General features: G+C 42.7%; 1 protein-coding gene across 2 annotated transcripts in view; it reads left to right on the forward strand.

Moving 5' to 3' along the window:
- Window positions 1-15,265, forward strand: part of dop1b (DOP1 leucine zipper like protein B) — a 28,703-nt gene extending 13,438 nt beyond the window's left edge. The window contains exons 13-39 of one of the 2 annotated variants that reach the window (XM_017469588.3): window positions 1-95; window positions 202-524; window positions 756-1,162; window positions 1,262-1,335; window positions 1,553-1,750; window positions 2,439-2,591; window positions 4,539-4,639; window positions 4,738-4,928; window positions 5,220-6,879; window positions 6,999-7,098; window positions 7,197-7,364; window positions 7,746-7,871; window positions 7,959-8,093; window positions 8,170-8,228; window positions 8,366-8,470; window positions 9,185-9,251; window positions 9,431-9,584; window positions 9,684-9,766; window positions 9,845-9,954; window positions 10,075-10,224; window positions 10,408-10,469; window positions 11,312-11,440; window positions 11,601-11,737; window positions 11,904-11,959; window positions 12,888-13,022; window positions 13,194-13,326; window positions 13,517-15,265. The exon at window positions 1-95 is cut by the window's left edge and continues 115 nt beyond it. In XM_017469588.3, the coding sequence (XP_017325077.2) occupies window positions 1-95; window positions 202-524; window positions 756-1,162; window positions 1,262-1,335; window positions 1,553-1,750; window positions 2,439-2,591; window positions 4,539-4,639; window positions 4,738-4,928; window positions 5,220-6,879; window positions 6,999-7,098; window positions 7,197-7,364; window positions 7,746-7,871; window positions 7,959-8,093; window positions 8,170-8,228; window positions 8,366-8,470; window positions 9,185-9,251; window positions 9,431-9,584; window positions 9,684-9,766; window positions 9,845-9,954; window positions 10,075-10,224; window positions 10,408-10,469; window positions 11,312-11,440; window positions 11,601-11,737; window positions 11,904-11,959; window positions 12,888-13,022; window positions 13,194-13,326; window positions 13,517-13,759 (5,354 nt within the window). In that variant the 3' untranslated portion in view covers window positions 13,760-15,265. The remainder of the gene's footprint in view (window positions 96-201; window positions 525-755; window positions 1,163-1,261; window positions 1,336-1,552; window positions 1,751-2,438; window positions 2,592-4,538; window positions 4,640-4,737; window positions 4,929-5,219; window positions 6,880-6,998; window positions 7,099-7,196; window positions 7,365-7,745; window positions 7,872-7,958; window positions 8,094-8,169; window positions 8,229-8,365; window positions 8,471-9,184; window positions 9,252-9,430; window positions 9,585-9,683; window positions 9,767-9,844; window positions 9,955-10,074; window positions 10,225-10,407; window positions 10,470-11,311; window positions 11,441-11,600; window positions 11,738-11,903; window positions 11,960-12,887; window positions 13,023-13,193; window positions 13,327-13,516) is intronic. The other variant, XM_017469590.3, reaches the window with a different exon arrangement.
- Window positions 15,266-18,404: the final 3,139 nt, after the last annotated feature.

Raw genomic sequence — 18,404 nt, forward strand, 5'->3', positions numbered from 1 at the left:
GAGCATGTTTTAAAGTTCTGAGTAAGATCCAGATGCCTGTGAACTATATGGACATGGACATGGAGTCACAGATACAGGATATAAAGGAAACAAAGGTGTGATTGTTTTTGTTGTTGTTACGAATGTCAGTTTTCTATCATGTCTGTAGTCTTCACTGCTTGAATACTTTCTTACCACGTGCACACACTTTCTTCGCACTAGCCGCTTGCAGTGACCGACATCAAGAACGATGAGCCTGATAACCAAAGCGGTGACGATAAAATCCAAGAAGTTGCAGTAACCCTCAATGGACAGGATGCTCAGGAGGTGGGAACCGAAGTGGCCGCGTTCCCGTCCCTCCTTTCTGAAGACAGCGGACTGGGCCTCAGCGCCTCGCCTTCTGAGCAGCAGCTTCCTCCTGGCCGCGACGCCTCCAGCCCTGCTTCAGGGGTTTGCACCAAGGCGGAGGATGTGTGGAGGAAAGGAGGGAGCATGGAGAACATGTCCAAGTGCATACAAGACATACTGGCATCTGTTATTTCAAGGTGCACTAATATACCCTATCACATACATTTATAAAAACAAGTCTTTACTTAAATAAAAAAAAAAACTGTGTGTGTGAAATTATAATTAAATCAGAATATACGTCAAGTTTGATTTAAAAGTACATGAATCTTTCATAAAATAAACAAGGAATAAAGCACGATACGTGTTATTGGCGGTTACCACCATATAATGTATTCTATAATGTAAGCAACCTGCTCCCTCTTTGTCAGGCACTTGGTGGTGGTTGTAGATCCAGAAAAGCAGAAGGGACAGGCGGCGGTGACTCCGGCAGAGCAGCGTGCTTCACGACGGTCCAGGACACGCTCTTCGTTTGGGCTCGAGAGCAGCCGAGACCTGGGGCTGATCAAAGACAGACTGGCTGAGCTCTTCACCCCAGGTAAACTCCGAGAGCAATCTCAGGAGGCGGTTAATGACGATAAGGGGAAAAGCACTGCACGTGCGCTCCTTCAGTGGACAGAGGGATTCCAGCCCAGAGGGAAAGGAGAGATTAGTGAATCGTGTCGAAACGCCTTTACTGCGGCCTGTCACCTCCTGCTGGAGAGCACGACTTTCCCTGTCTACTACACGGAAAAGGAGAGCCAAGAGCTCCACAGCAGCATGTTCGAGAACATCACGGGTACTTTTAGAAACACTTACAGCACACTTATTATTCGTCTGGATTCTAATGAGACTGATGTTTGTCTTTTTTTTTTTTTTGTTTTGTATCGTAATGAAGATAACGAACAGGGCGGTCTCCCGGAGTGGCTGAGGTCCTTGATGACTCTATGTTGTATTTCAAAAGACTACCAGGTACAATTATATAAATACAGAAGAAATAAGAGTGATGTAGTTATTTATCTGCTTTACATTCTACGAATTATGATCAGTGGAATGTAGAGTAGGAGTGTGTGTACTATAGTTTCACTAGCAGTGTGTCTCTGCTCTTACAATAACCTTACTAGGCTTTACATTACAGACCGCGCTTTGAGCGTTTTTGGGTTTATTTGGTCTTTTTCTGTGTATATAGGTTCAGCATGTGGCGATTTCTTCTCTTCTGGAGCTTATAAACCACGCTCAGTCTTTAGCTCTGGTCATCCAGGACAAGAACCAGCGCTATAAAAAATCCGAGGCCAACCCTCTCAGTGGACAGTTACAGATGGTCACGCTGCCTCCCATCCACCCGGCAGTGCTTAAAACTATGGAGCTACGCACAGACTTTTACCAGGTGAGTGACCGAATGAACACTAATATAAGTTCAATGTAAGTATGTTCAGTATTAACATGTTTAGTATTTAGCAAGGCCCTTTTTGAAAATTTTTTTATTTATTTATTTATTTATTTTTTTTAAAAAAACTTTCACCAGGCTTCCAGTCATTTTAGGTTCATAAACCCAGAGAGCAGTTTCGAAGGTCCCACTTAAACCCTTTAAACTTTCTTAATCCGTTTTTGACATTTGGTTTGAGCTCAAAAGATGAAGACGAGATGATTTGACATTACAGCTTCACATTTTCATAGAACACGACAACTTTGGTTGGAGACCACTCTTTTAAAAAAAAAAAAAAAAAAAAAAATATTGTTAAATATCTATATATTTTTTTACCTAAAGTAAATAACACTTAATATTGAGTTGCATATCCCTTGCTTGCGACTGCTTCAATAAGAAATGATTAGAAAATGATGTGGTCTGGTTAGAACTTTTTTGAATACCTTTTGTTTAATCAAATATTGTGTCTGATGTGTCTGATAAGCACCGTCTACCACTTCTCCCATGCAACCTCGCTGGCTCTGAAGAATTTATCATAGCCTAAAGTTCTGTTCGTTTTTCTCTCTCTCTCTGTCTCTCTCTCTCTCTCTCTCTCTCTCTCTCTCTCTCTCTCTCTCTCTCTCTCTCTCTCTCTCTGTGTGTGTGTCAGCGGGCAGCTCAGGTGCTCTGGGCTCAGTTGGACACCGAACGCAAAGAGCAACATATTTCCTGTGTGGAGCTTTTCTATCGACTGCACTGTCTGGCTCCATCCCCAGCCATCTGTGAGGATATAATCTGCATGGCGTTGCTGAGCAGAGACAAGGTGTAGTACCGCTCACTAACGCCGGCTGATAAAAATGTGTTAGCAAGGCTAAACCCTCCCTCTCCCTCCTTCTCCTTCCTTCTCCTTCTAATTCTCATCTTATTTGCTGTTAACAGCTGCCTGTGGCTGTTTTTGTTTTTTCTAGCCTAGACTTTAGATACACACAGCCTAGCGGTGATGCCGTGTAACAGGACAACAAGTGTAACGTGTACCACCTCCTAGATTCGGGGTTCACTGAGGCTAATTTATTTAAGCCCACTTCACTGACACATCTATATGTCGTTAGCATTGAATGGGAAGGCACATGAGAAAGCAATAGTGGGTGTAATAATCATGAACAGGGTGTATTACTTTCTCAATCATTAATTTAGCCTTTGGAGGACAAACTAGAAATAAATAGACCGAGCATACATCCAAAATTGCACAAATGTAACATTTGTGTTCCTTGGTTTGATTGAAAGAGCTGCGTAATGGAAAGCGCCAATATTCCATTCATCGTGCCTGTTATTTTGAAGAGACACAGCAAAAGTACAGACTTCAAGCGGTGTCGGTGGTTAATGTCCCGGATGCTTCATCGGAAGGAAGGTTGTGATTTTCTAATTCCAGTACCGCCAATCTGTCCTTAAGCAAGATTTGGGTTAGGTATACAGTAAGGCTTGACACCCCCTGAAGGACGCCAAAACAATATGTTTTCACATGCTACCAAGTTTTAATAGTGAGAAATAGTTCACGTCGCTCAGTCTATCCGAGAAGGAAATGTCAAGATCAATACAATGGGGCAGTGATGGTTAAGGCTCTGGGTTCCTGATCAGAAGGTCGGGGGTTCAAGCCCCAGCACTGCCAAGCTGCCACTGTTGGGCCCTTGATCAAGGCCCTTAACCCTCAACTGCTCAGATGTATAAGTGAGATAAATGTAAGATAAGGGTGTCTGCCAAATGCCTTGAATGCAAATGTAAAGATGGAGTTTATCTGTTGTCTTGAGGTCACTTTAAGGTTTGAGTGTGAATGAAGCAAGCTGATAAAATAGTGTTCGTTAAAAAAGCACACGACTCTGAACATTTACGAGAAATTATGTTCTTATGCTCACGCATGGAAGTTACGTCCTTTTATTGTAGTAACAGTAAGCACCGTGTGTGCGTGTTCTCTCACTTCGATATAATTTTGAAATACTGAGATAGTGTAGCATACGAAACCTCTGGCTTCCTTTCTAAATTGTCCGATACCAATACCGTACCGTCGTGTAAGACGCAACCTTTTAGTCACGATCCGCGAAGGTCTGTTTTATACGTGTGTAGTTTCGGTCGGCTATAAATTGAAACTTAATGCAGTGATTTTCACATATAAATAACTGAGGCCTTTTGTTTTTGCACATTTACACCGATCATCCTGCTTAAAAGTTTACACCCCCCGGCTCTTAATGTATCGTGTTGCCTTCTTGAGCATCAGTGAGCGTTCGCACCTTTTGTAATAGTCGTGTACGAGTCCCTCAGTCGTCCTCGGTGTGAAAAGATGGGTCTCGACATCATATAGCCGCTGTTGGAAAGGAGTCAAATATGCAGAAGATGCTGGAAAAGTAAAGAATGTGCAAGAGACTCATGAACAACTCTCACAAAACATAAACACATCGTGTCGTGGATCATCCAGGTAACGACACACGGTGTTAATAATCAAGGGTGTGGTAACTTTTGAACGGGTAATTTTTATAAAATCAGCTATTGGCTTGTCTTGTGGACGATATGTAAACATCTGTTATGTGAAATAGTTTATTCAGGACAGGACTAAATAAACAACAATATGGGATTTTTATCATCCGTCTTATTTTGTTAACAGTCTTAAGATTTAGCAGATTCTGCAAGGGGTACGCAAACTTTTGGGCACAACTGTAGACTTGCACCACAATTTTGACACGTGAGTATGTGGTTTTGTTTGCGCACGTCGTCTCCACAGGTTGTGCGTTTGGAGGCTCTTCACAGATTCTCTGTTTTGTGGCACCTGATGCGAGAGGTCCAGATGAATCGCAGCACTTCTCTGAACCGCTCCTTTGACAAGTAAGACATGTTCCTTCAGAATATAGGCAAATTCCAAGGCTGGGTCATTACATTACATCAAATCCCTTTTTTTTTTTTTTTCCCTCGTTCTGTGTCAGGTCTCTGTTCGTGGTGTTGGACAGTCTAAATAGTCAGGATGGTAGCGTCAGTACAGTCGGGCAGAGCTGGCTGGTGCGAGCACTGTCTCTTGGCGATGTTGTCCGCATCTTGGAACCCGTTTTACTCCTACTGCTGGACCCGAAGACACAGAGAACAGCCATTCAGAACGTCAAGCACAGTCTTTCAGTTGGTCTGTTCTTTTTGTGTTTGTAGGCACTCTTTTTTGGAAATAGTTTGCTTGTGATTGCTGTGAATGTTCAGTACATCTTATTTCACGTCGAGAGTGTGCCACTACTAGAATATATTTCACGTCTGTAATAATTCATTATTGACATTCTCTTGGAATATGTGTATTCTGAGAAGTTGAGGTGATTCATTTGTAAGATCCTTGTTAAGAAGAGTTACTCATCACATTTGACTTGGAATATGGATTATATGGAATAACAGAACCCTATCATGGTTATTTATGATTTCTCCACAGGTAACTGGAGTGCATTGAGTTACAGAGAGAAGACCAGCATTAAGAGCACTGGAGATGGTATGATGAACCAAACGGAGGACAGCATGTTGACTAACATTGCTATGGTAGACCGTGAAGCTGTATGGCTTGACCTGCAACGTGATACAGAGCTTCATGGAATGCCATCAGATTCCCCTGCCGTGTCTCGCAGCGAAAGCGAGGAGGAGACCGATGACGACGATAACGAGGCCCGAGAAGACGAAGAAGAGGAAAGCGAGCACACCGAGTCGGCCGACACAAGTGGAGTCCAGAACTCCACAGAGACCTCAAGTTCAGTCTCCACCCCTTACCTGCAGCGGCCTGCCGATGGGGAAGGCATTGTGGTCAATGGCCTGAAGCGGGTGGACTCGGAGCGTACGCATGCTTCTGATTCGCTATCGAGTGATGAGGACGACGAGCAGTTGGAGGCCCTGGCCAAATCCCGTCTCTTGAAGCAGCAACGTGAGCGACAGGAAGCAGTGGATTCGCTATTTCGACATATTCTGCTTTACCGACAGACTTACGAGAGCGGACGGATTCTGTACGCCTTTGCGGTGGTGGAAACGCTGTTGAAGAGCAGCGCAGGCCCATTTGTGGAGGCACTGAGTAACACAACTTTGGACTGCAGCTCCACTGCCCACCTGAATCTCATCCAGAACCTACTACAGAGACATCGGCAAGCCCAGGAGGGTGGCAGTTTCTATGGCCCTCTCCAGAATTCCACCCCTCCTTTAGCTGGTACCCCAGAGCAACCACCCTCCTCTCCTCTTTGCTCTCCCTGTACCTCCTTATCTCCTCCAACGTTTCTTCTGGAGATCCTGACATGCCTCTGCTTGCGGTTCCTGCGCTCCTACTTCCCTTCTTATGCTAGCGTGAATGCCTGTCATGTGCAGGCAAACCGAGAGGTGCAGGTCAAGAGCGTGGAGGTGCTGACCGCATTGGTGGAACAGCTAGTGACGGTGGCCCAGCAGGCCCAGACAGGTGAGACTGGTGCCAGTGGAAGCTTAGAAGCCATATGTAATCTTCTGTGGAGCAGCAAGTTGCAGCACTATGTCCTCCTTATGCTCTCCACATCCATGTATGTCTGCCAGCGTGCAGATGCACCTGTCCAACACCCACTGACCAAGGATGAGCAGGGTGATGATGTAGGAGAAGTCTCTGAGGAGAGGCTGGTTTATTGTGGGCGGGACGGGAGCTGGGCTGAACATCCGATTCAGATTGCCCTCCTGAAGCTGCTCAAGGTTCTTATTGTACTAGAACATTGTGTATCTCCAACACACAATAAGAAACCTGCACAAGGAGATAACCAGTTCCAGCAGTCCCTGGACGACATCCCTTCTTCTACCCTAGCACGAGAGTGGCATACTGCAATAATGTTCCAGCAGTCCATCAAGGCTGTCCGCTATGTGCCCAACCAACCCATTACAGCGCAGGGCATGTTTGTATCGGCAGCAGCCCGGGCTCTGTGCCCGCAATATGGCTTTGCCATGCACCCAGCTTGGGTGACGTTGCTTTGTCAGGTTCTACCCTTCCTTGGCCGCTCGCTGGCCATCATTGTGGCTCCCATCATCACACAGATCTGCAGAAACCTAGATGAGCTCGTTAAACAGCATGAACATGATGGATTCAAGGCTACTCATGGGTACTAAAAATGTCCTATATGTCTGTTTAGCGTAAAAGATACTGGTGTTTTTGTTAAAAGTAAAACGTGTTTTTATTCATAGCTGAGCTCTTAATCCTGTGTGTTATTTGTGGGTGTAGTAGTAACCTGAAGAAGGAGAACATTGCACCTGATTATCCTCTCACTCTGCTGGAGGGGCTTACTGCTATCACGCACTATTGCCTCCTGGAACACAAGAAGGTAAAGCACGCACATACTGTACACACTTCCTGGTCGACATTTTCATCGTGAAAATCCTTCATTTCGTTAATACTGAGTACTGAGGAGGACTTGTGTAGTCTGCAGGTTGTGATGCAACAGACATGCGAAATGCCTGCAATGCCATTTTGGAGGCGTTTCCTCATATGGTCAGCACCATGGCCTTGCTTTGGGGTGTAGTCCAGGGTGCTGACTCGGTCTACAGCGGCAGATCTTCCTCCACCTCGGTCTATTTCAAAAGCACAAAGGTATGTGCATAATATTTGTAAAAAAAAAAAAAAGATATTTATATATTTACAAGTGGTAAATGGCGCACTTATATAGCGCTTTTTTCCAAAGCGCTTTACACTGTGTCTCATTCACACACACACTCACACACCAATGGTAGCAGAGCTGCCATGCAAGGCGTTAACTTGCCATCGGGAGCAACTTGGGGTTCGGTGTCTTGCCCAAGTTCACTTCGGCATGCGGAGGCCGGGAATCAAACCGCCGACCCTACGATTAGTGGACGACCCGCTCTACCACCTGAACCACAGCCGCCCATATATTATGTACACGCTGTAAATTGTACCATACTCTGTAATGTTTGTGCTGTAATTTACCCTCAGAACATGTCTTGTGTTGTGTAGATCCTGAAACAGAAGGTTCTGGGGCTCCTGACGCCATTGACACAGCAGTATGGGGTACAAGTCATGGCTTCTGTGGCTGCTGTATGGAACAGTAGGCGGAGCCGAAAGAGACGCTCCAAAAACAAGGTGAGATATACTGACAAGACTAACATTCCTAATGGCTATATGTTGATATTGCATTAAAATTGTGTGTGTGTGTGTGTGTGCGCGCAGATTCTGCCAGTCGCCAGTGATTCCCAGATGACGATTGTAGATTTAGTAAAGTCAGTGAACACACTCCGCACCGACACCATTTTGCAGCTCATCAGGGAGGTGGTGAAGAAACCCCACCAAATCAAAGGAGACCAGGTACAAAACAACAGATATACACACCTCAATAGACAACCATATCGAATATTAATATTTGTATTTTCTCTCTCTTCAGCAAAGGCCAACCCTAGTTGATGTACCCATGCTCCAGTTCTGCTATGCCTACATACAGAGGTAACTTCGTCCATTTTTAAAATGCGGTCTGTTTAAGCATGCCTATTATTCTGATAAGCATTCTCATAGCGATTTGATGTTACAGCTAGCTGAATTTTCTGCTCACGGTGCTCATGTTGTCTTTGTTGCATCTGCAGTCTTCCTGCTCAGGATCTTCAGGAAAATATCATGGCTATCCTCTGTCTCCTTAAAGATTCTGTGCAGGTTAATCTTGCCCCACCTGGCCATTTCCTCCTTCTTGGGTGAGCTTACCCACTGCATTATCATATGATTTCTTGCAGTGTTTTAATGGTGTATTGATCATACAGCAGCTCAGATGAGTCAGTCAGCACATTCAAACTTTAGGCATGAAAAAAGTCTGAATACATGGTGACAGACAGGAGCTGGCAGTCAGGAAAGTGGGGAAGTAAGAGGGTTAGTATAATTCTATATACAGAAAAAAGGATTCGGGCATCATGGAGTGATGGCGTTTGTGCCGAACAGTAAGTACTTTGTCAGTATACCGTTGATGAAATTTCTATTTAGATATATTAGCAAGTGTGCATTGTGTGGTTTGCGACACAACCTTGAATTCTCTCCGAATGTGTAGCGACTTGCAGCCATGAGATCAGTTTGTATGGTGGAAAGGAGCATAGTTAACTCCTTTTTAATTACATGTTCTTCTGCAAGTAGATTGTAATAGCATGTTTACTCCAGAGCTGAATAATTTCGAAATCATACACCTTGAGGCTTTAACTGGAATAACGATTTACACAGCCCTTTCATAGTAGACTGTTGGAACATTGTAAACTGAATATTCAGATGAGGTGCAGCCTGGAGAGGGCATTTACTGCTTGATGTGGACCGCATTTTGGAGACGGTACTTCACAGGTTGACAAAGTGAAGTCCTGATAATTAATCATCAATCGTGGCAGTAACACAAGGTGTTACGTTTTTGAACCGTTTTCCCCACACAGCATCCTGAATGACTTTGTGAATAGACTCCCCACCATGGACAACAAGAGAGATTCCAGAGAACTGCAGGTATGAGAGATAACAATACACACATTTTGTGCAGTGTTGGTTGTTTAATGATTGCTTGCACATCTGAAATGATTAGCCCCTGATTGTGCCTCTAATTTTGGAGTTGTGTTTGTGTAATACAGACACTGCATGTCTGTTGTTCTTCGACACTTTTTTTTTTTGCTTGTTTCCACGAACAGGAAGTGACGCAGAAAATCCTGGAGGCGGTAGGCGCCGTGGCTGGCTCATCCCTGGAACAGACCAGCTGGCTGAGCCGTAACCTGGAGGTGAAGGCACAGCCTCAGATCTGCCTGCAGGAGGATGAAGATGAGCCTGAAGGCAGTGAATTCTATGGTTAGACCACCATTCTAAATATTAGAGGGTAAAAATTGGAATAAATGTATTATTAATGATAGAAGTAATAAATCTGAATCTCGTGCGCTTCGCACTTAGAGTCTGTTGGCCAAGGCAGTGCTATGGTGTCATCTTCCGCTCCATCTGCGTTCAGTGTACAAGCTCTGGCTCTGCTGGCTGAGGTAGGACATCATCCCACAATCATACCACAGGAAAATACACAAGAAACACACAATCAGCACATGTTTACTCTCCTTCAGATTCTAGCCCCTCTTCTGGATATGGTGTATCGCAGTGACGAGAAGGAGAAAGCTGTGCCTCTCATCTCCCGCCTCATGTATTATGTCTTCCCCTACCTGAAAAACCACAGGTGAGTAATGATCCTCACTCACTTTTCCATTTCTTCTGTGTATACATTGTATGTAAATTCATCATGTGTCCTACTTTTCTTTTTTTTTTCTGTCCGTCTCTTTCTCTCTCTCTCCGTCAGTGCCTATAATATGCCCAGTTTCAGTGCAGGGGCTCAGTTGTTGAACAGCCTGAGTGGTTATGCATACACTAAGCGTGCCTGGAAAAAGGAAGTGCTGGAGCTCTTCATGGATCCTCTGTTCTTCACTATGGAGATGTCGTGTGTCTGCCAGTAGGACTCTTCATTTCCTCCTCAATTATTCCTCCAATGACCATAGAGGCAGTATAGGTGTATATATAAATGCAAAAACTTGTTGAGGCTAAAGTTTCAGAACCTTAGGTGAGGATTCTTTACGCACATGACGGTCAGTGTATTTCAGCGTGTAATCGTTTACTTGTATATTTTTGTTCTTAGTTGGAAATCCATCACAGACCATCTGCTCACACATGAGAAGACCATGTTCAAGGACTTGATGAGTAAGTTGTAATTGAGTTTTGGATTAATTAGTGCTTTTGTCTGTATAATATGTGTGTACGTATAAATATGTTCTGTGTGTGGATGGATAGATAAATGACTTTAGTCATCCCTGGCGGGGAAATTAAGGTGTCTTTGCAGCCAGGTACATTAAGTACAGTCACAGTACAATATAAGAAGTACAACACAATACAATTTCAATTACGGTAGTGCATATAGAAGGAGGGATACAAATACAGTGGAGATGCTTTGCGCAGTTAAAAACTTCACGAAGTGAAATGAGTGGATAAGGTGCAGAGAGGACATAAGACAGATCAGTTCGTAGATGAATAGATCCCATACACTGTATGAATATAATATAAATATGACAAATGTAATGTAGATATGGTATATGCGGAAATTGTACACCAGGTATATAAATGTGATTATGAATATTGTAAGTATGATAAATATTATATGAGTGGAATATGGAGTGGTAAGCCATGGTTTGTTTTTAGGGTAGCAGCAGACCTCTTTAGTAGGGATGGAGTTGTCCAAACAGAGCCCAATGTACTCAGAGACACAGTCTGCTAGTCCATCTATGTCCTCACCATGTGGTTCATACAAAGCATTCTAGCCAGTGATTTCTAGAGCATCGCGCAGTGATTCCATGGCCTCTTGAGACCATTTCCTCACAGTCCTCACTGTAGCTGGTTGCTGCTGAACAATATACATGTATAAGGGGTGGAGCCTATGTATGTATGTGTGTATATATGTACTGTATTTATGTGTGTGTGTATATATGTATATGTACTGTATGTATGTATATGTAGTATCTTTATAGACCATCTGCATGTTTGTACAGGCATGCAGAGCAGTTCTTTGAAGCTGTTTAACAGTGCTGAGCAGAAGCCCATGTTAGTAAAGCGCCAGGCATTCGCTATGTTCAGTGGAGAGTTGGACCAGTACCACCTCTACCTGCCTCTAATACAAGGTACTACAGTGTGGATGGTGGTTTGTGAGGCACTGAAGCAGACTATTCAGATAATTTGTGAGATTACTCATTATTTACGGTCCTCACTGTAGCTGTAGCTATACATCCTTTACGTTTAACGTTTAATCCAATCCCGTGTTCTGCACACACTCCACACCAGAGCGTTTGACCGAGAACCTGCGGATGGGACAGACCCCGGCGGTGTCGGCTCAGATGTTCCTGATGTTCCGTGTTCTGTTGTTGAGAATCTCACCACAGCACCTCATCTCCCTGTGGCCTATCATGGTCACTGAACTGGTGAGGGACTCGCAGTCGTCATTAATGTTCCGAACACCCACTGTGTGATATTTAACATGTTCTGATGTTCAGTGTGTTAATGTTCGCTGATTTCTCCACTAGGTTGTAACCCGCTAAGCAGAAGCTAGTGGTCATTGTTTTGTTTTTTGTTGGTTTCTTTCTGTAGATTCGTATTTTTGCAAGGCTCGAAAAGGCTCTCCTAGAGGACAAAGATGTTTCAAAGTGAGTCCTGGACCAGAGAATTTCAAGAGAACAACCTGAGCTCATTTGTTCGTTTGTTTTCCTCCAAGTTTGGTTGGTCTGGTGGAAAAAGGGAGTTGAAAACTTATTCAATTAGTTCACACGCATTCAGATACGCACTCCTGGTCAAAAGTTTGTGGACACTCGACTGAAATGTTTCTCACGATCTTAAAAATCTGAAGGTGTGTGATTTAAACGTGTGAAATCGGCGTCGTAGACAAAAATATAATCGCGTCGACGTGTTCGTTTCTTTCATTAGAAAACTAACATTTTATTTACGAAATAATCTTTATTCAAACGGACGACTCGGAGAGAAATATTCCGAAAAGCGTCCGATAAGAGTCCGGCGTCGGTGGGAACTCCTTTAATACTGTTTAAAAAGCATCTCGGGGAAATTCCTCAAGAAATCGGGTGAGAAAACGCCAAGAATACATTTCTGGAAATCCTAGGCAAAAAGCCCGTCTACTTTGAAGATTCTAAGCTGTTAGAGAGAAGGATCTATCGCCTTTATGATCCGCCAAAAGCGGTGATACCTGATGTTTGCATAGCCATTTGCACCCGGCTGGGTGCCTCAGGAAGAGAATATCAACCTGATAACAAGTGTTAAAATAATATTTAGATTTATTTTGGATTTTTTATCATGACATAATTCCCATAGTTCCATTTGTGTTACTCCAGAGTTTTGACGACTTTATTATTATTCTAAAATGTGGAAAAAATCAAATAAAACTAAAGAATGAGTGTGTCTGAACTTTTGACTGGTAGTGTGTGTGTGTATATTGTATTTACTTATCACACTCGACACTGATCATTCTTTTACTTATAACTGGCTATAGTGCAGATTTGTTCCTATCATTTACCCTTGGTGTGTGTGTGTGTGTGTGTGTGTGTGTGTGTGTGTGTGTGACAGGAATAAGCGAGGTGGTCAGGAGAAGAACAGCGTAAGGTCTTTTTCCCAGGCAGAACTGGACATGTATCTGTCAGCCTGCAAGTTCCTGGACACTGCTGTGTCTTTTCCCCCTGATCGCATGCCTCTGTTCCAAATGTGAGGAACTACATCCTTATTACTATTCGTGTGTGTGTGTGTGTGTGAGAGAGAGAGGTAGAGCATGTTTGATTAAAACATTTAAGTTGGATATCTCTGTGTCTTTGTCTGATTACAGCTAGTAGCCATGTATTTTATTTTTTTTTGTGTGTGTGTGAACATGTGATTTAGGTATCGCTGGGCATTCGTGCCTGAGGTAGATGTAGACAGTTACGATGGTCCAGGCACCACTCTGCTGGAGGGTGAACAGGAGTGTAAACCTCACGTGGTCAGGATCCTGGAAGGCCTTCACCATCGCTATGGGGTAAGCATGACAAAATCAGCATTTCCTTAAGCGCATGTACAAACACTTTGAACTTTGAGCATGTTAACTCTCTCTGCAACGCGTGTTCAGAATGCACGTGGAAATAAAATAAACTATATGGAATGAATTCAGGAACTGTGACTCATTTAAAGTGCTCACTGAACCCCTGAGCTTGACCTGCGTGTTTCAGGAGCTGAACGGAACGGCGGGAGAGTCCGAATCCGAGCCTACGGAGTTCCCCCTTCTCCCGTTCTACTCGCTCTCGTCCATCACGCAACTCGTACCGTTCTTCCAAACCCTGTGCTGCTCTTTCTGCAGCTCGACCCCCTCTCCTCATCCTCCTGCCGAATACCCACCATCTAATGCAGACCGAGTGTTACAGCGCTTAGAAGGCATCACAGAGGAAGAGTTTCTGGACGGTATGGATTCATAAGTCTCGGGCTTTTCGCTGAGCATTCAGTCTTGGAACGGGCGTTCCGCTCCGTTTTATCTTACCTGTAAGTCCGTCTTAATGAAGCATGAAAGTCCGAGACGTCGTACTGTGATCGTATGCGTTATGTTATCGTGATGTCTGTCGTTAATTGAACAAATTTGTTTATTTTTGTATTATTGTAGTGCAGTGATCACAGAAGGATTCGTTATATCAGTTAATCGCTTGCTTTTACGTGGATATTTTATCGCTTAATAAAAACGGAAAGACTGCGGGTTTAATATTATGAACTATTAAAGGTGTTTGTTGTTTTGTTTTTTTTCCCCAGCCCAAAATACAACTCGAATCATAGCTCGAATACGTATTATTGGTCAGTTACAGCAAGTGCACATCGCTTGGGTGATACTATGTGCAATCTAAATCTCCGTGACATTTATTTCATGTGACACGGTTTTCCCCGAACATTCCATGTTATGGTTTTAAATTGAGCTATGCATGTAATCGAGTGAATAAACATAAAGCTCGATTTTGGTGTTTAAAGGCATTTCATAGCGTGCAATATGTAGGCCACGGTTGTGGTTTGACGACACAAATGGAATATTGTGGGTGCTGCTAAATCCTGAATCATGAATCTAGTGTGATGTACCTTATTAAACTTTATTATACTGTATATGGTACATTCCCGAGCACTGTATCTGTACTTCCCTTTGATGGAAAAATATTTCAGCTATTTATTCATCTTTTGTTCTTGGACACCTGATGATGGACCATTTCTCTTGAGTTTCACCACGAACTAGTTTTTGTGCGTTTTCATCTGGACGCAGTTTGGACATTTCCCTGCTCTAACATACTTGACCAGCCCTGTTAACATCGAGTAGATATATTAGAGACAGACGAATAAGAAGACTCCCAGCATACATGATTACAGCAATACGGTAAAGTCTTCTCTTCCATTCGATATCTCACTTTCTCACCTCGTCTTTATTCCAGGTGGGACACTGACCTGTATGTGAGCTGCATGCACTGTTATTGTGGTTAGGAAGAAGCCCGTTAGTTTCTTATTGGCTGCATTACTTTTCCATACAGAGAAAACACACGGGCACATTTTAGGGTAAATACACATAAGAGAATGCGTGTGTGTTTGTTTGTTTGTTTGTTTGTTTGTTTATTACCAGAAAAATCCACTTTTAAATAAACACAACTTAATTCGAACCTTAAATATCTATGTTTGGGGACGCACTCCAGACTCGGTATGGTGAAGAGTCTGAAAGATAAACGGTGAATGTTCTAGGCACAGTGTTTAAAGCATCATAATTTCATAAAGTTTGTCTTTCGCATGCACACATACAGTCGACATGTCTGTTAATTAAGTGAACGACACATGAAATGTTTGTGTTGTGGTGGTGTCTGGACCCTCTGAAGGCCTTTTTAAGGTTAAATGTGAATCGAGTGTTTTACTGGGGTGAGCAAGCGTGTTTCTTTTCAAATAAACATATTATTTTGCCTTTATTATGTTACACACAAGTTGGTTTGTGATCTTTATTTGTGGATGTAATTCATAATGACTCATGGGTGAAGCACTATGGGGTAATGGGGTGTGTTGTATATTCACTGGGCTGGTGGGTCGGTAATCCGAGAGCGGTAGGGAGAAAACGGATGGTAAAATGGGGTGCGCCCAGGGGATGGGGGATAGCGGGCTGAGGTGTATGGGGGAGAGTACTCAGGACTGGCAGGTGAGAAAGGGGGAGAGTGATCAGAGCCCGGGTCGGAGAAGGCCACATCATCATGAGTCTGGTAGCTGGAGGAAGGGTCAGGCAGAGGGTCTGTCTGTGTAGAGGCGTCAATACACACATTCGCGGGGCGGATTCTGTATCTGAGAGGTGGGGAGAACCCCGCATGTCCAGAGGACATTCAGAACATCGAGCATTTTCTCATTTGTAAGTCGCTTTGGATAAAAGTGTCTGCTAAGTGAATAAATGTAAATGAGTAGCATAGTGATGTCAGCAGTGAGATGCGCGAGCTGAGAGCGAGTGTTCAGATCCGAATCCAGCCGCTCCAGTAAAGGAGATAAGGAAAAGCGACGGGTACCTAGGGCACATAGAAGAGAATGAACTGTATTAGGCGGTGAGATTGATGAGTTGAACTCACACTTTAAGATTAACATTATGATTTATTATTCACAGAGAAATCTAGGAGCTGGGGAGTGCAGGCAGAGAGATACACACAGACACACACACACACACACACACACAGAGGCCTATACAGAAGCACACACACACACACACAGAAGGAATGAAGAATATTATAAGGATAATAAAAGGAGTATAAGGATATTATGAGGGAGTACAGTGAAGGAGGTAAAATACTTGCAAGCATTATAAAATAGAAATGTAGAACAAATATGAAAGAAAAAGCATTATAAAACAGAAATTTAGAACAAATATGAAAGAAACTTACCCGTAATGTAGAAGAGTCCTCTTCTCACGAGAAACAAGTCAAGGGTGACACAGACGAAGGCCTTAATTTTTAAGAGAGAATCAAGACAGGCCGTTTATAATATATGTGAGCCGTGCTACGTCGGCAGATAACGGTCGATGGGAACGGCTACGGCGGCAGATAACAGTCGATGGGAACGGCTAGAGCCGCAAGATAACTGTCTATGCGAACAGCGGACCCTGTGAGTACAAGGTCTCTCAAAAATGTTGAGTCGTGTACGTAATGGTATTATGGGAAAGCTTTTTCTAAACATACTGGTGTTTGGGTTTAGAAAACTGTATGAATAAGGGAGCCGGATGTTAGATCACTTTTGAGTCTCTCAGCGGTGTGGATCTCGTGTGGTGGAACGGAACGAATAAACTTGGACCCTTGCTTCTTCTCACTCACGGCAGGTGTCTTATTTTTCTTTCTCCAGTTGAATATGTGAGTATCTGTTTCTATGTTAAGTGTCTTCGGGTAATAGGCAAAATTTGAGCCTACAGGTGCTTCTGTGTAAACAGATAAAAGAGCCATATATACAGTATATACATGAAATAAATGTAAGATAGAATGCACCTTGAACCAAATATGTAACTAGAAACCTGTATATACTTATGGCAGATGATATTGTGTATTTAAAACAGGTTGTATTCATTACATACTAACCATTGTATCAACTACAACATTAAATTTCATTACATTTCATCAGCTATGAAGTTGTTCTTGCTATTTATATTCAGATAGTATTGGCCTAATGATATATGATTATTGCTTTATTATATTAATTACTCTATTAAGATATTTTCATAAGCATGTGTGTGTATAAAATATATTAGTTGTGCCCCTTATAGAATTGTATCTAAAGCTAAATCTTAATGCTGTTTACAAAATAAGACGGATCATAAAACTCCCATGTTGGTGTTTATTTAGTTCTGTCCTGAATAAACTATTTCACATAACAGATGTTTACATATAGTCCACGATACAAGATAAAAAATTACCCCATTCAAAAGTTTACACACCCTTGATTATTAATACCGTGTGTCGTTACCTGGATGATCCACGACATGATGTGTTCATGTTTTGTGAGAGTTGTTCACGAGTCCCTTGTTTGTCCTGAGCAGTTAAACTGCCCGCTGTTCTTCAGAAAAATCCTCCGTCATTCACATTCTTTACTTTTCCAACATCTGCATATTTGAGCCCTTTCCAACAGCGGCTATATGATGTCGAGATCCATCTTTTCACACCGAGGACGACTGAGGGACTCGTACACGACTACATAAGGTGCAAACGTTCACTGATGCAACTGAGGCATCACGATACAATAAGAGCCGGGGGGGGGGGGGTAAACTTTTGAACAGGATGATTGGTATATATTAGTATATAGTTAGTATTTAAAATATATAGTTATACAGTGGAGAGGAACTGAATTTGGACCTTTTCATAATATTCTGTGAACGCTCTGTTTTGGTTAACAAAGTCAGTGCTCTTCCTAAATGTTCTCAGAACTTTATAGGACAACTGACAAGGAACGTTCTCCAAAGGTATTATTAAAGGTATTATTTTTGTATCAGAACTAATGTTAGTTGTACCAGATCTCTTCACTTAGGGGAAGTTCTTCAAGTTCACCAAAGGTTGCTTATAGGTTTTATTTTTTGCACACAAACTAACGAGCCAGGTACAGATGGAACATGTACATATGTGTGTATTCAGGTGATTTTGGGTTGGAAAAATGAACATTGTCATGAAATGTCTTTTTTTTTTTTTAATCATCAACGACAAGGAGTTAATTTTGCCTTAATGAAAGAGAATAAAGTACTGAATATTCAACAGGCATTACCTACCGGTTAAATCTTACTGTCTGCTGTAGGCATCACATTATGATTAATACCGGGGGCCATAATTACTTTTTGTTATTGACACACCCCCGACTCGGAAAGTAGAAGCCCATCGAAAAATACGAGTTCCCAAGTTATTCCCGACGTAATTACGACATTTTGGTGGCGTTCATGTGTGTTCAAAGTTTAAATAAAGTGCATAAATACAGTTTAATTTAGCTTTATTTCAAATTGATTTGTAGACGTCAGGGGCGGACTTGGCACTAGGCAACTTGGCACTCGGCCCCTAGATGCCAAGGACCACCTAAAAATGCCAATTATATACATTTTCAATT

Source organism: Ictalurus punctatus, chromosome 6 (assembly GCF_001660625.3).
Source record: "Ictalurus punctatus breed USDA103 chromosome 6, Coco_2.0, whole genome shotgun sequence".
Taxonomy (NCBI): Eukaryota; Metazoa; Chordata; class Actinopteri; order Siluriformes; family Ictaluridae; genus Ictalurus; species Ictalurus punctatus.